The sequence below is a fragment of the Scardinius erythrophthalmus genome, assembly GCF_964197995.2.
Source record: "Scardinius erythrophthalmus genome assembly, chromosome: 19".
In the NCBI taxonomy this organism is placed as follows: domain Eukaryota; kingdom Metazoa; phylum Chordata; class Actinopteri; order Cypriniformes; family Leuciscidae; genus Scardinius; species Scardinius erythrophthalmus.
In genome coordinates, this window is record NC_138239.1 from 37,718,759 (window position 1) to 37,736,134 (window position 17,376).

Genomic DNA, 17,376 nt, shown 5'->3' on the forward strand with positions numbered 1-17,376 from the left:
TCACCAACTGTTACAAAAAACACAAACTCACATAAAAAGCCAAGAGTCAAACTGCCCAACTAAAGGAAAATACTGATCACAAGAATGCTGACCAAACATTTTCAATAAAACATCAACATCTAAACCTCTGTTTAATCTCAAAAAGAACTGTAGACAAATTACAGAAATAAAATCAGTCTGGTTTGTAATAAGAGATATTTAATGTATTTTCAGTTGATTTCATCTAAAGCTGTGGTTGAAGTCAGTTGTAGTTCTTGGGTTTCTCTTTTCTTCAGTGATTCTGCTTATTAACATCAGGTGTCTTCAATAATCAAACACTCATCACTCAATTAATCACTTAAGTATCTAATTAACTCTAACACTGAGTCTGTGTTTCTTTAACACCCTTCTGATGGTTTCCATATGAACAGTGTTAAATTTCACTGACAGTAGAAATGATGCACCCCCTCATAAACTATCCATCTGGGTTATAATAACCAACTGCTGGTTTTCCAAACTGGAATAAACTGGATTGGTAATTTTGTTTTCTGTCCAAAGAGAAAACTTCTTGAGGTGAGTTAAGGTTTCTGCAAATCATGCTTAATAAGCTGGATGTCCTTCCTCTGTCGTTTGTGCTGTTGCTCTTCTTCACTGTAGTCTTCATCTATCTCATCTCCACAGGCGGTTTCAACACGTTCTCTTCACTCCCGTGTATCCTTTTGATAATCTCTGTGGTTGGTTACAAAACATTAAATTCAAAAACCTAACTTTCAAAACTTTTGCTCATCTCATCCTGCTCTATAAAAAAGAGGAAGTCAGAACGTTCTCTTGCCAAACCACACACTTACAGCAGCCAGAGAAAAACTGACATAAAATAGTCAAGGCCAAAGAGCCCAACTAAAGCAAACACTGACCTCCTCAATGGTGACTTCAAATGAAACAAATATCAACGTCTAAACCTCTGTCAGTTCTCAATATGAACTTCTGTAGACATCTGACAGAAATAGTCAAAGTATCTTTATTTTATGTCTGTGATTAAGAGCAGCACAAGAGGTTCAATGGGAAACAATGGGAATCTTGTGTCAAAAGGCATTAGGCTGAGTTCTGAGTATTTTTCGTTGTTTTTTATCAGCATTAATAAAACTTTATACTTTGCATTTGTTTGGTTTCTGTAGTTTAAAAAAAAAAACATTTCCAAATATACAAATATTATGAAGCGGCTGTTTTCTGACTGTTGTTGGTGAGTTCTGGGGTAAAGGGGGTGGCAGTATGGGCTTTTCTGGCTGGCATTTGAGGATCTGGGCCCTGTTTTGGGCCAGTTATGGCTGATTCCTGGGGACATAGAAGACGTTGTGGGTGAGCTTTGGTCTGCTTCCGGCATGGATCTGGTTAACTTTTTGGAAGTAGCTTCTGGGCCAATCTTGGGCCATATTTCCATGTAGTCCAAACTCACAGCCAAAAATCAACCAGATTGGTCCCAAAATCAATTTGCTATCTGGGATGTATTTAGACTGTAGGGTAAACCAAATTTACATACAGTATACTGCGTTAGACTAAACTGGGAAGGGTCACAGCACATGTATATTGTTGTCCTATTGTTAGTTTAACTGCTTCTATTGCACTCCTCATTTGTAAGTTGCTTTGGATAAAAGCTTCTGCTAAATGATTAAATGTTAAAAAGGACAAGAAATATCATACAAATTGTCCATATATCCCATGTGCTACATTGCAAGATTTCTGAATGTCGTTATTCACTGAAAATGTTCTCTTTGTGGAGCTTGACAGGCATGGACATCATATCCTTTTGCCATTATATCTTTTCTTTTATTTTCTTGGTCTTCTTTTTCTTCCCTTTAACCTTTGCTTTGCTGGCGGGCTCAGGGTTTAACGCCGGCCTGGATCTGGTCAGGTCAGCGGTGGGGCTGAGTTTACTGCTGGCCACACTTGGGTTAGACGTGGAGTGCAATCCTTGAGCAGAAGAGGGTTTGCTGGTCGATGGTTTAGGGATGCTGGCGAAAAGATTCGGTTGTGAATATGAGCGCATGTCTGGTGATCTCGAGGGGTTCCCTATCATGGGAAGGTGCACATGCTCGCTGCTCATGTTATTGACGGAGTAGCGGCTGCTGTTGGACATGATTATATGGTGCCAGGAGCTGAGCGGCGTGGCAGAGAAGTGCTGGGGGCCGCTGGAGTCCTCTTTGCCGGCTCCTGGTGATATTATCATGGAGCTCCGTGGGGTCACGGCCTCTACGGCGCTCTCGAAGGTTTTGAGGATCCTGTCGCTCTTCTGCTTCTCCTTCTTCTGCCGCGACTCCACTTTACGCAGTTGGCGCCGGTGGTCTCGCATCATCTGTTTCCTAGTATCTGCCAGGCCTCTGTGGGGTAGTAAGGCAATAGTTCAGCAATAGTAATTGCACTTAAAGGTATTTTTGGTCAGCAAAGTGCAATGAGAATGGAAAATGGTGTAACAGGCCTATAATTCTATGCTTATTTTAAGCTTAATGCACAGATTCAATATTTTGACAATGCCAACATTCAACTTACGACTTGACTTGTATCTGATATCTGTATTTACATAAATCTCCCGCTCAAACTGAAGACTGCATTGGCTTTTAATGTGAATGCCATATTGACCCTCAAGTTTTGAACGGTTTGAATGTCGGTCAGTTGAGAAGTATGGGTAAGGCCTTGAAAAGAGTGGTGGGAATGAGTTTACACTTTTAATGAAATGTAATTATGGGTTCAAAATATCCGCCTCAACAAGAAAAGCTTTGAGTTTTGTACAAGTGCTTACGTTTGCGAATGCGCTAACATCTTTCCCTCACTATCACACACTGGGGAATCGGATTTACGTGTTAGATGTAGGCTAGATGAATGATATAAAATTTGGACTTGACAGATCATTGTGCATTTTTTTTTTTTTTTTCTGTTTTCCTGTTCACACCAAATGTGCCACATTTTAGTCTCCTCCTGGTTGCTGGCTGAATAAAGGTCTAAAGGTCATAAACCCCACCCTCTCCATGTAACTGAATGGGATGCGAGTGTACGACAGACATATCAGACACACAATTATTTGTTATATTTAACAAATAATCCATAATATACCTCACCCAAAAATCAAACCATGGGATAGAGTTATCTGAACTACCCCCACAGTGCAGCTAACACACAGGCTGAGCCAGGTGTCCAGTTACAGGACACATTAAGACTGATAAGACTGTTTTATGATGCAAATGAATTTAGAGAGTGTTGAAAAGGACAAATAACCCATTTTAATCCTACATATTCTATATATAACCGCTTAAGAAATGTATAAACATTTAATATTTAATGACCACATTATCTCAGTGTTTGTGTTAGAGCAGTAAAAGGCAGTCCACCTGTAGTCCACTATGCCTGTTCGGTCTCTGTCCAGTCTCTGAATCAACTCCTCAATCTGGAATCTCTCCAGTGGGATGCTGGATTGCTGTGAGGTGGGACCAGAAACAGCAACACACGTCAGTTGATGCTCAGGGTTAGGTTATCTTACATAGTTTTATACTACCAGACGTTTGGACTCATCTACTCATTCTTAAACTATTTTCTACAGAATAATAGTGCAGTCCCAGATGACAGAGAACATTCCCAGAACACTGGCTAAAGTTCGGGCAAGGTTCTCTCAAAGTTATGAACTAACGTTAATAGAACGTTTGTTCAGAATTATCTGGTCTTTAATAATTTTAGCACAAAAACATTTATTTATTTCTGAAACATTTTAGTTGGATGTTTGTTTAACTTTTTTTAAATTTATTTTTATGTAACTAGTTTGGGAATGTTCAGAAACAAAAGTAACGTTCCTGGAATGTTTGCAAAATGATGAAATGGAATGTTCCCTTCATGGAATGTTCCCTTAATGTCAGAAATAACTTAATGGGAATGGTAGCAAAACGTTCTTAGAACATAGTTTTGTTGGCTGGGGTGATGATGAACAAATAAAAACTCTCTTTTATTCGAGCTTCGTCGTTGTCTAGATTGCAGCTCTGCTCACTCTGGACATTCATCGAGCAACTTCATGGATTTGACTTCAGAATTTTAGAAAAATGGAACTTTTAAAGACACAGTATCAATACCTGAACGGCTTTTCTGAAGTCTACGACTGGAACGCGCATTGTCCCATCCTTGTCGATGTTACGGAAGAAGTCCCACAGACGAAGCTTGCGCTGATCAAGGTAATCCTTCAAAAAGACAATTCAGCAAAACCGTCAGACTATAGAAATACAAAAAAAAATTTTTTTTTTTTGCCAATTTGCTAATTATACTTATGAAAATTACCTCATGATTTACTCATCCTCAAATCATCCTAGGTGTATATGACATTCTTCTTTCAGACGAATACAATCGGAGTTCAAGCTTTATAATGGCAGTGAATGGCCAGTTTCTGTTTTGAAGTCCATAAAAGTGCATCTATCTATCATAAAAGTGCATCTATCCTTCATAAAAGTGTATCTGTCCATCATAAAAGTGCATCTATCCTTCATAAAAGTGTATCTGTCCATCATAAAAGTGCATCTGTCCATCATAAAAGTGCATCTGTCCATCATAAAAGTGCATCTATCCATCATAAAAGTGCATCTATCTATCATAAAAGTGCATCTATCTATCATAAAAGTGCATCTGTCCATTATTAAAGTGCATCTATCCATCATAAAAGTGCATCTATCCTTCATAAAAGTGCATCTGTCCATCATAAAAGTGCATCGATCTATCATAAAAGTGCATCTATCTATCATAAAAGTGCATCTATCTATCATAAAAGTGCATCTATCCTTCATAAAAGTGCATATATCCATCATAAAAGTGCATCTGTCCATCATAAAAGGGCATCTATCTATCATAAAAGTGCATCTATCCTTCATAAAAGTGTATCTGTCCATCATAAAAGTGCATCTATCCTTCATAAAAGTGTATCTGTCCATCATAAAAGTGCATCTGTCCATCATAAAAGTGCATCTGTCCATCATAAAAGTGCATCTATCCATCATAAAAGTGCATCTATCTATCATAAAAGTGCATCTATCTATCATAAAAGTGCATCTGTCCATTATTAAAGTGCATCTATCCATCATAAAAGTGCATCTATCCTTCATAAAAGTGCATCTGTCCATCATAAAAGTGCATCGATCTATCATAAAAGTGCATCTATCTATCATAAAAGTGCATCTATCTATCATAAAAGTGCATCTATCCTTCATAAAAGTGCATATATCCATCATAAAAGTGCATCTGTCCATCATAAAAGGGCATCTGTCTATCATAAAAGTGCATCTATCCTTCATAAAAGTGCATCTGTCCATCATAAAAGTGCATCTATCATCATAAAAGTGCATCTATCCGTCATATAAGTGCATCTATCCTTCATAAAAGTGCATCTGTCCATCATAAGTGCATCTATCCATCATAAAAGTGCATCTATCTATCATAAAAGTGCATCTATCTATCATAAAAGTGCATCTGTCCATTATTAAAGTGCATCTATCCATCATAAAAGTGCATCTGTCCATCATAAAAGTGCATCTGTCTATCATAAAAGTGCATCTATCCATCATAAAAGTGCATCTATCCATCATAAAAGTGCATCTATCTATCATAAAAGTGCATCTATCTATCATAAAAGTGCATCTATCCTTCATAAAAGTGCATCTGTCCATCATAAAAGTGCATCTATCATCATAAAAGTGCATCTATCCTTCATAAAAGTGCATCTATCTATCTATCATAAAAGTGCATCTGTCCATCATTAAAGTGCATCTATCCATCATAAAAGTGCATCTATCCTTCATAAAAGTGCATCTATCCTTCATAAAAGTGCATCTGTCCATCATAAAAGTGCATCTATCCATCATAAAAGTGCATCTATCCATCATAAAAGTGCATCTATCTATCATAAAAGTGCATCTATCCTTCATAAAAGTGCATCTGTCCATCATAAAAGTGCATCTATCATCATAAAAGTGCATCTATCATCATAAAAGTGCATCTATCATCATAAAAGTGCATCTATCCGTCATATAAGTGCATCTATCCTTCATAAAAGTGCATCTGTCCATCATAAAAGTGCATCTATCTATCATAAAAGTGCATCTATCTATCATAAAAGTGCATCTGTCCATTATTAAAGTGCATCTATCCATCATAAAAGTGCATCTGTCCATCATAAAAGTGCATCTGTCTATCATAAAAGTGCATCTATCCATCATAAAAGTGCATCTATCCATCATAAAAGTGCATCTATCTATCATAAAAGTGCATCTATCTATCATAAAAGTGCATCTATCCTTCATAAAAGTGCATCTGTCCATCATAAAAGTGCATCTATCATCATAAAAGTGCATCTATCCTTCATAAAAGTGCATCTATCTATCTATCATAAAAGTGCATCTGTCCATCATTAAAGTGCATCTATCCATCATAAAAGTGCATCTATCCTTCATAAAAGTGCATCTATCCTTCATAAAAGTGCATCTGTCCATCATAAAAGTGCATCTATCCATCATAAAAGTGCATCTATCCATCATAAAAGTGCATCTATCTATCATAAAAGTGCATCTGTCCATCATTAAAGTGCATCTATCCATCATAAAAGTGCATCTGTCCATCATAAAAGTGCATCTATCTATCATAAAAGTGCATCTATCCATCATAAAAGTGCATCTGTCCATCATAAAAGTGCATATATCTATCATAAAAGTGCATCTGTCCTTCATAAAAGTGCATCTATCTATCATAAAAGTGCATCTGTCCATCATAAAAGTGCATCTATCCTTCATAAAAGTGCATCTGTCCATCATAAAAGTGCATCTATCTATCATAAAAGTGCATCTATCATCATAAAAGTGCATCTATCCTTCATAAAAGTGCATCTGTCCATCATAAAAGTGCATCTATCATCATAAAAGTGCATCTATCCATCGTAAAAGTGCATCTATGCTTCATAAAAGTGCATCTGTCCATCATAAAAGTGCATCTGTCCATCATAAAAGTGCAATAATAATTAATAAAGGCCTTCTGAAGTGAAGTGATGTGTTCGTGTAAGAAATATTTAATATAATATAATATAAAACTTTATCGACTAAAATAATTAGCTTCCGACAGACGGCCGAACGCATTGATTTACAGGGAAAGACAAACCTCTGACCCGACGCACAACATAATGACGAACAGGGAAGTGCAGAGGATAGAGCAAAACAAAACACCATTCACGAATTAGAAGTCTAAAACGAGAATTTTTACAGAGAAATGTCGGAAGAACATGAGTTATTTAGTCAACCCTGTTTGAACCGCGAGAGGCGTCAAAGCTTACGCTAATCCTACATCTCTAGGTCACACATCGTCCAGTGTTACTCTTGTGGCGTAAGTCGACTTGCGTACGGCCGTCTGTCACAAGCTAGTTATTTTAGACGATAAAGTTTTTAATGTGGATATCGCTTCGCTTCAGAAGGCCTTTATTAACCCCCAGAGGAGTGTGGAGCACTTTTGTCATGGATGGATGCAGTTTTATGATGGATAGATGTGCTTTTATGATGGATAGATGCACTTTTATGATGGACAGATGCATAGATGCACTTTTATGATGGACAGATGCATAGATGCACTTTTATGATGGACAGATGCACTTTTATGATGGACAGATGCACTTTTATGATGGACAGATGCACTTTTATGATGGACAGATGCACTTTTATGATGGATAGATGCACTTTTATGATGGACAGATGCACTTTTATGATGGATAGATGCACTTTTATGATGGACAGATGCACTTTTATGATGGATAGATGCACTTTTATGATGGATAGATGCACTTTTATGGACTTCAAAACAGAAACGGTCATTCACTGCCATTATAAAGCTTGGAAGAGCCAGGACATTTTTTAATATAACTCGTATGTCATATACATATATTTTTTTAATATAACTCCAATTGTATTCGTATGTCATATGGGATGACTTGAGGGTGAGTAAATCATGGGGTAATTTTCAGTTTTGGGTGAACTATCCCTTTAAGCCGTTTTAATTCATGAGTGTAGAGAGAATACCTGAATGACTTTCATGGGGTCAATGCGTTTCCGGGGCTTTTTGGCGATAAAGCCTCCAACGCCTCCATACTGCACCTCCAGACTGGGATGTTCCTGACAGATCAACTCTAAGAGCTGCACGAAGTTCTCGTTCACCAGCACGTTCTACAGCACAACAAACACACGCATCATGTGCGAAGAAAACACATTTTACTCCAATTCTGTATTTTACTGTTATATTCAGTTAACCAGTGGTTCTCATCTATATGCTCAAATATATGCAACCAGCCACTGTTAGCACAGTAAAATAAGTAACAGTACAAGGACAAAACACTTCCTGTGTGTGATATCAAAGGTCAAAAAGGTCAATTAAACTCTACAGAATTTTACACAAATACAAATCACATTAAAAGACATATTTTTGACAAGATTTCTTTTGGAAAATATGGAAGCCTGTATTTATGGAATTCCACCAGGGAATGAAAAATAAAAAGGTAATTCTGAATAATTTTTTCATAATTCTGACTTGTTTTCTTGCAATTGCAAGTTTATATCTCGCAATTCTGACTTTATAACTCGCAATTATGAGAAGAAAAATCTATATTATTATTTATTTAAATGCACTGTACTGTTGATTCCCTTTTTGAACCTCACAGTTGTTGAAGTGTTAGCCTTACCAGAACAATAAATAAAGTTTATTAAAAAAATACATTATTTTGCATACTGATTGGTCTATGCAGGTTATGCTTATGTTAATACATTTCAGTACATTTTGTAGGATAAGAAACTTCTCTGTGTACTTTGCTGGCTCGGCCCTTAAAATCAGAGTCCTAAAGCAGCACTCACACATATGTTGATCTCCTCAATGGCGGTCTTCGGTGTGTTCTTGACTACATTGATCAAAGTTAGAGCCCCCTCTACTGTCAAAGAGTTATACGCCAGCTGTAAGGAAACATTTATCAGTATATAACAGCAGGTGACACTTCAAAATATGTGTAGTTTTAGTACAATGTGTAAGTACACTGCAAAAAAAAATTTCTTCCTCAGTATTTTGTCTAGTTTTCCAGTCCAAATGTCTAAACATTCTTAAATCAAGATACATTTACTAGAGAAGCAAAATTATAGTGTTATTTTCTAAAAAAAAAAAAAAAAGGGTAAGGTTACACTTTATTTTACAGTGTCCTTGTTACATATGTTACATGTACTTACCATAGTAATAACAGTAAATTATGCATAATCACACGCAACTACCCCTCAACCAAATCCTAACCCTATAGTATTAATATTACTCAGTACTTAAATATATAATTACACTGCAACGACACTTTAAAATAAAGTGTAACCAAAAAATAAAATCATAAAAAAATCTCACTTAATTTTGACACATTTTTCAAAAAGTAAATGTATCTTGATTTAAGAATGTTTAAATTTTTCGAAAGGAAAATCACAAAAATACAGTAAGAAAGTGTAAAAGTGTAATGTAATTGCTCATGGAATGAATTGTTGCATATGAACATATTGCATTGCGTTTAAAACGGTGAATCCAAACTAATCTGGCACAGTAATCAGTATTGTGGAGTAAAGGCGCGTCCCACACACCTGCAGCACTCTGAGCGTATCGTTGGCCTCCAGCCCTTTACACAGCAGGCCTGCTCCTTCATCAGTGATGCGGTTGTTGTTTAGGTCCAGGTGCACCAGCGTGTTGTTGAACTTCAGTGCTTCACCCAGAGCTAAAGCGCCCTCGTTTCCAAAGCCGTTCCAGGAGAGGTCTAAGTGCTTCAAAGTCGTGTTGACCTGATGAGAGGGAAATCTCTTTCATGATTTGCATAATGTGACACTGAAAAGCATGTGATCCTTGAAAAATAGTGAAAAAAAAAAAATCATAATTTTATACTGTAAAGAATGTTAGTGATCACTGACCTTAAAGAATTTAAAATATGAATCCTGTACATACGCTTAAAATGACATTCGGCTGTTCTGTAACACCTATATTACACCCGTAAGGCTCTAAATACTGTGTGTGTGCCGTACCTTTAGTCCAGCACAGAAAGCTACAGCTCCTTTCATTCGCAGATGATTCCAGCTCAGATCAAGAACTTCTAAACCGTCATTATTTGCTGCATGAACGGACATTTAATCATTGCGCTTTCTTTCATTCTATTGTACGTTTAATTCCATCACATCACACGTGTGTTATCTACCGATCATTTGACCCAGGTGTTCGCCGCCTCGGCCGCAGAACTGGTTGTGGCTCAGATCCAGCTCCTTGACTCTGTAGTTGCTCTGAAAAGATACAGATGACATGTTTCTATTCTCAAAAACAAAACTTCAGTTTGTTTAAACATAATTTCTTGCAATATAACTTTTGTTTTACGCATTACTTGTTGAAGGCGCAGAGTGTAATTTGTGCACCAGTAGCAGTGCTGTGCTCGATGTCTATCAGAACACAGCATGCGATCATGATGCCTTGTTCTGGATCATCAAGAGAGTCTTTTAAACCAGTTTGCACTATGCTAAGCTAAACTGAAAACACTAAGAAAGGGAAAATGTTTAATTTGACCATTTTAGCTTTGGTAATATATAATGTAATGTGTGCTTTAAAAATAATTTTTCTATCATAACATTTTCTATAAAGGGATTTTCTACAATAGTCATGAAAACCAACCAGGGAATATTTTGAGAACTTTGGCTAACGTTCTGTCAAAGTTATGAACAAATGTTCCTCCAGTAACATTAATAGAACATTCGTTCAAAGTCATCTCGTCTTTAATAATGTTCTCAAAACGTTAGCACAAAAACATTTATACATAGGTCACGGAACATTTTTGTTTCTGAAATGTTTAAATTTTACTACTTGTTTCAGAACAGAGAACATTCAAAAGTAACGACCCCACAATGTTTTCAAAATTATGAAATGGAATGTTCCTTTAAAATGTAGACGGTCAAGAAAAAATAAAAAAAAAAACATTTAAAAATAAAAACACGGGACATTTTGAAGTTTTAGAAGTAATGTTTTCATAACTTAGTCACCCTGTAGTGAATAATTTTATCCCTTAAAACTCACCAAAATGACATATTTAAACGTTTTTCCTTGAATTTTCTTTCTTCTTCATGCCTTAAAATATCTTGAATGTAACTCGACACCCTTGCCTAATTTAGAATGCAAATGAGCCCCGCCTCCACTCACTCACTCAGCTCAGAGATCCACTGGTTGAAAAACACACATGTACAGGCTTTGTAACTGTGTTTCTTATTGAGATTGAAAATGATTAATTAAACAAAGTGCCTAAAAGAGTTTGAGTGCGGATCACAGCTGTATTCTAGGAATAATTAAATAGATTTACACACCAAAACGAGATAAAAGATATGAGACGAGAGAGCGAGGTGTAAATGACTCTGTGGAACTCGATTATTATTGAGATTTAGCCACACCTAGTGTTTCTTTTCCCTCCACTTTACCTAGAGATGAATGTGTGACTGGTAACTGGATTTGTTTTCTGTTCTGTTTGCTGCCATTCATTTTTATGCTTACCGTAAAAGAATCTGCAAACCATTTGGCATCATGTTCAGCAAATTTATTCCCTGTGAACGTAAACATTGTGGTCTGTGTCAGTGTGAATCAGGTTCACTGTGTGAGCATGTGCTACTGTGCAATGGAAACCCATTTAAGTAACAAAATCATGCTTTGGTAAATCACAATTATGCCATAAAAGTTGAAATTATGACTTGTCAATTATGAGATAGTATGTCAATTTTGACTATCTCATAACTATGACTTAGTATGCCAAATTTCAATTTTTATCTCAGAAATATGACTTGGTATGTCATAAATGACTTCTTATCTCATAATTATGAACTAGTATGTCAGTTTCACTTTTTATCTAATAATTTACTTTTTATGAATTTTGACTCATAATTATGACTTAATATGTATAACTTAATATAATAATTTATGACTTAGTCAATTTTGACTTCATATCATAATTAAATCATAATGGTTAGATAAAAATTCAAAATTATCACTGTCATAAGTGAAAATTCTGACATGAAAAGTCATTAATAGATAAAAAGTGAAACTGACATACTAGTTCATAATTATGAGATAAGAAGTCAATTATGACATTCCAAGTCATAGTTCATCAATTTTGACTTTTTATCTCATAATTATGACTTGGTGTGTCATAATTGAGTTTATCTCATAATTATGAATTAGTATGTCAGTTTCACTTTTAATCTTGTAATTATGACTTTTTCCCTGTGAATTGCACATTTGTATCTAATAATTTTGACTTTCATCTCATAATTTTATGTCGTAAGATTTACCAAAGCATGATTTTTTTCTTATTAGACAGAAACGGGCTTCCATATCATGCACATATACATGAAATACCTGCAAGTTTTAATGATTTAATGGAAATGTTTTCCAAGAGCATTTTAGCAACACACTCCGCTCCAGCGGACTGAAGGTGATTGTCGGAGAGATCCTGCAAGACGCCAGATGTCACATGTTAACATTTTGCTTCCCTCTAGTGGGCAAATGTATAGCAACAGGTAAATGAGATGATGAGACAGACTTACGAGGTTCTGAATGGTGAAATTGGCCCTCAGCATCTCCATGAAGTATCTGGCCCCTTCGGCTAACAGAAAGTTGTCTGCTAACTCCAGTGTTGTGGTGTGCATGTCTGTCTGCGCACACAGAGAGCGAGAGCGCACGTCAGCATCGCCACATCAGCTTTAGTCTAACTAAATCTGCCTTACCACGAGGGCGATCGCGAGGGCTTTTCCTCCCAAGGGCCCGAGTCCATGGTGGTTGAGGTTAATGGTGGCGCTGCCCAGGTTCCTGAGGAAATATCTGACTGGAACGACACCCACCAGTTTACAGGCCTGCAGGTATACCTCTTCAGTGGACAAATCCTGCCTGACGGGCTTCAGCTGTGATACTGTAGAAAAACACACATGCTTTCTCATCGTCATCATCATCGTCATCATCATCATCATCATCATGTGATGCTGCTGTAGTAGTGATGCAAACAGGGCCGGGCAGAGCCTCCTTAACCTAATGTTAGGCCCCGGGGCTGAGAGGTTTTGTAGGCCTGCCATCCCCTCGATTTATAGAGTCTCTTTTTTAAAAACTGTAATATCTAGGTAATCTACATCACAGTTCAGAAATGTCAACTTTTTGCAAATGAGAAGCAATTTTCGGGAGCGACAACCAACAGGAAAGAAGCCTTTCAGTGGAGCTCAGCTCCCGTCACCGTCACAAGTGCAGCAGACAGAAGAGTTCGAGGGCGATTTCCCTGTTTTATATGATTTAACTGTAACTAACCACAAACATGGATATAATGAAATGATGCATGGAAAAGAAACTGTCGACAGTCTCAGAGAGTTTAATTCATACATTTATAGTTTGAGTGTTGTAGTTTTATGAGGCAAGTTTAGCACTGCTGCAGTTCATTTTACAGTTTCCCCTGCATTATGTTGACTATTAGGGACAAGAAAATTGATTATTTGTCAAATTCGGATGGCGTATTAGTCATTTATGACAGTATGAGTGAGTTTAATTTGTAGATTGATTGATCATTAATCTAGTACATTATTTAATCCACTGAACACTGCTGTGTGGTAACGTTAATATAAAACACTCTCCCAACAGCATACTGTTTCTTTTGAGCCGAATTCCTAGTCAAATTAAAATAATATAGTTGTATCACTTGTGATGGTGTTTTGTATAGATGTGGGCAGACGAGCATTAGAGCGACAGCACTACTAACGCCCACAAGCGACTTCACAGTACAGAGACTAGCAACATACAGCGACAAAATCACTGGCTGTGTGAACGGGGCTTATGGGGCCACAGGGGCCACTCAATCAGCAGACATGTAACGTACGATTAGAGTGATTGACAGAAAACCTGACAAGTTACAAAACAAAATGACCTATTCAGCTCATCATGAACCTGAACATGGGAGGCCCCAGGGCTTCAGCCCAGGTAAGCCCGTGCATTAATGCGGCCTTGTGGCCGGGTAAAATTCACTGTTTAAGAATATTACTGTATTTTTTTCTTCATAATGTCTTGATAAATGTCTATTTATATACAGTACACTGCCGTTCAAAAGTTTTGGATCGGTAATATTTTTTATGTTTTTAAGAGAAGTCTCTTCTGCTCACCGAGGCTGCATTTATTTGACAAAAAAATAATAATAATATTGTGAAATATTATTCTAATGTAAATCAGCTGTTTTCTATGTGAATATCTAGTAAAGTGTAATTTATTCCTGTGATCAAAGCTGAATGCTCAGCATCATTACTCCAGTCTTCAGTGTCACATGATCCTTCAGAAATCACTCTAATATGATGATTTGATGATCAACAAACATTTATGATTATTATCAAAGTTGAAAACAGTTGTGTAAAAGTTGTTTTTCTTTGATGAATAGGAAGTTCAATTTCATTTATCTGACATAGAATATTTTGTAACATTATAAATGTCTTTACTGTAACTTTTGATCAATTATTTTATCCCCCCTGGTTTGTCTAGATGAGACTCTTATTCCTCGGCTGGATCGTGTCGAGACTTTGAAGCTGCACTGAAACTCACATCTGGACCTTCGACCCGTTGGACCCCATTGAAGACACTATATGGAGGAACATCCTGGAGTGTTTTCCTCAAAAACCTTCATTTATTTTCCACTGAAGAAAGAAAGACATGAATATCTTGGATGACGTGGACAGTGGTGGACGAAGTACACATACCATGTACTTGAGTAAAAGTAAAGATACTCAAGGTAAAATATTACTCAAGTAAAAGTAGAAGTGCTGCCTTTAAACATTCACTTGAGTAAAAGTACAAAAGTATTTGCCTTCAAATGTACTTAAGTATCCAAGTACTATGATTTTTTTATGGCTATAATGTCCTATTATAATTTTTGTCACAAGACTCTTGCTTAACTCAGTCTATGTGAAGACTCCAATGTCACTCTTGGCACATCAATCTATTAATAAAATGACATTAATTAGTCTCTATATATATTTATATTATATATATTTTTGAATTGAATACATTTTTTGTGTGTTTAATTTTGGACGGAAGGGGACTGTTCCCATAAGGTATAATACATTTACAGTATTACTGTATATATATTTTCACGAGCATCTATGGTTATAATAGGCCTATTATAAACATCCTAATGTTATGATACATTCACATAAACCTGCACAATACCATTAAATACACACACACACACACACACACACACACACACACACACACACACACACACACACACACACATTTATACACATACATATATATATTTATTTTTTTATTTTATTTTTTTCTACGTTATGGGAGCAGCCTATTTCCTTCCAAAACACCAAAACGTATTAATGCAGTGTTTCTGCTACTCCCCAGAAAAAAAAATGCTATTATATGCAAGTAATTTTAGTGTCAACGTAATAAGCAATGCTCATTATGCGTCAATATTTACCGATAATTGCTGCAATAATAGTAATTATAATAAAATAATTAAAATAATTGCTCTGCCCCGCTTAAAATCATTGGCAACGCGATTTGTTTGGAACTATTGAGAGCTACACGAATCACGTGACCGCGCGGCGGCGAGATCACAGCGGCTGCACACTGCACAGACCATTCGAATGATATTAAAATACTGCGAGATCGATTAGAGTGTACTAGTGTAGTAGACGGCTCTGTATGCTTTTCAATCACTCTCGCGATGTCATAAACTGATCGGTCTGTGCAGCTCCGGTTCAAGTCGAACAAGCCTAGTGTGTCGCAACCTTATACTGTCTATGGTCGCAACTCTCATATTTAACAGCTCTGGTTCACGCAGAAAGCGCCAAGGCAAGTTCAAAACAAAGCACGCACGTTGTAGGCTAGTGATTGGTGGCTCTTTTGACCAGTTAAGTTTTTATCCACTCATAAATAAAAAGGAACGACTGATTTTGAAAATGTAGTAGAGTAAAAAGTAAGATATTTGACTTCGAAATGTAGTGGAGTTAAAGTAAAAGTCTTCCAAAATTTAAATACTTAAGTAAAGTACAGATACACAAAAAAACTACTTAAGTACAGTAACGAATTACATTTACTTCGTTACTGTCCACCACTGGACGTGGAGGAGAGTAAACTATCAGGAAATTTTAATTCTTAAGTGAACTAATCAAGTGTAGCGTCAGTTCTGGCAGGTCACGTTAGTCCAGCTCTCATCAGTGACTCTCAGCTGATCCACACCTATAGGAATACGACTCTATCACTGTATTCATATATAAGCCTCTTTTAGTATTATCAGCAGCGATCGCGTTTCTCAGGAGCGAATTACCCTCCTCCCTCCCCAGCTCCACCTGTCATCAGACAGGATTTGGTATTCTGATTCCCCTTTGAATCAGACTAAATTCTCAAATTATGTTGCACATTAAAATCTTGAATTAATGATACGTGCAATACATTCATGTTCTGTTCTGTTTACCCTAAGGAGGGTTATTGGGTTATTGTATCTCATTCATACTAGGCTGCCCAGAACAGAACCAAACTGCCAGTCCAAACTGTATGCTAATTGTCAGTCATATTTGACGATGGTCCTGACAGAAATCCTTTAATCTAATGCTACAACTAGAAATATGATAACGTTTATGGGTAATTTAAAAACTGAAAAGGAAATGTATTATTATAAACACATTTTGTTGAATTTTACTGCATTTTAATTACTTAAATTACTATTACAAATCGGCATCCTGTTTGGTATCGGATTTCAGCTCGGCACACAAGCCTGAAGGCTTCATGAGCGCAGCAGATTGAGTTCTCCAGCGTCTCCAGTCTTACCCGGAGCGTCAGCGTAATCCTCCAGGATCACCTCGTGTGGATCCTCGTGTTCGGTCAGGCTGAGGGAGTCCAGAGAGAGGCTGTGGACACCGATGCTGTCAGCCTTCATCTTCTACACACACTCCCACAGCGCTCTTGCTGATGTGTGTAGGAACATGAAGCTGGCGTACGCGTCTTAGCAACAGGTGTATATGTGACACCTGCACTAGTGCTGGAATCCGGCGAGGGAGGAGAGAGGGACATTAAAAATGCATGTCAGACACAGTCAGAGAGAGACTCACATTCCTGCAGATGAAGCCACAGTAACAATAGTGAACTTAAACACTTAAAAACTAGCAGAATTATCTGGAGTCCCCCTGTGGTGAAAATCCAGCTTTTAATGTTGTTTATGTGTCTATGTGGAGTTTTTAATCTGCTTTAAGACAAAGCATGTGTAAGTTCATAAGTCGACAGCATTGCTGAGTATTTCCTCCTTAAAACTGCAGTGAACCAAAGACAGTCTCA

At 36.9% G+C, this 17,376-nt stretch overlaps 1 protein-coding gene across 1 annotated transcript; it reads right to left on the reverse strand.

Moving 5' to 3' along the window:
• Positions 1 to 1,789: 1,789 nt before the first annotated feature.
• Positions 1,790 to 16,981, reverse strand: lrrc74a (leucine rich repeat containing 74A; the record flags this gene model as incomplete). Its single annotated transcript, XM_081347857.1, has 13 exons — positions 1,790 to 2,354; positions 3,360 to 3,445; positions 4,089 to 4,193; positions 8,055 to 8,198; positions 8,880 to 8,975; positions 9,633 to 9,827; positions 10,065 to 10,150; positions 10,235 to 10,316; positions 11,566 to 11,615; positions 12,424 to 12,517; positions 12,612 to 12,719; positions 12,792 to 12,973; positions 16,873 to 16,981. 13 exons carry the CDS (start codon positions 16,979 to 16,981, stop codon positions 1,790 to 1,792), a joined length of 1,902 nt encoding a protein of 633 aa, XP_081203983.1.
• Between the last annotated feature and the right edge of the window lie 395 nt (positions 16,982 to 17,376).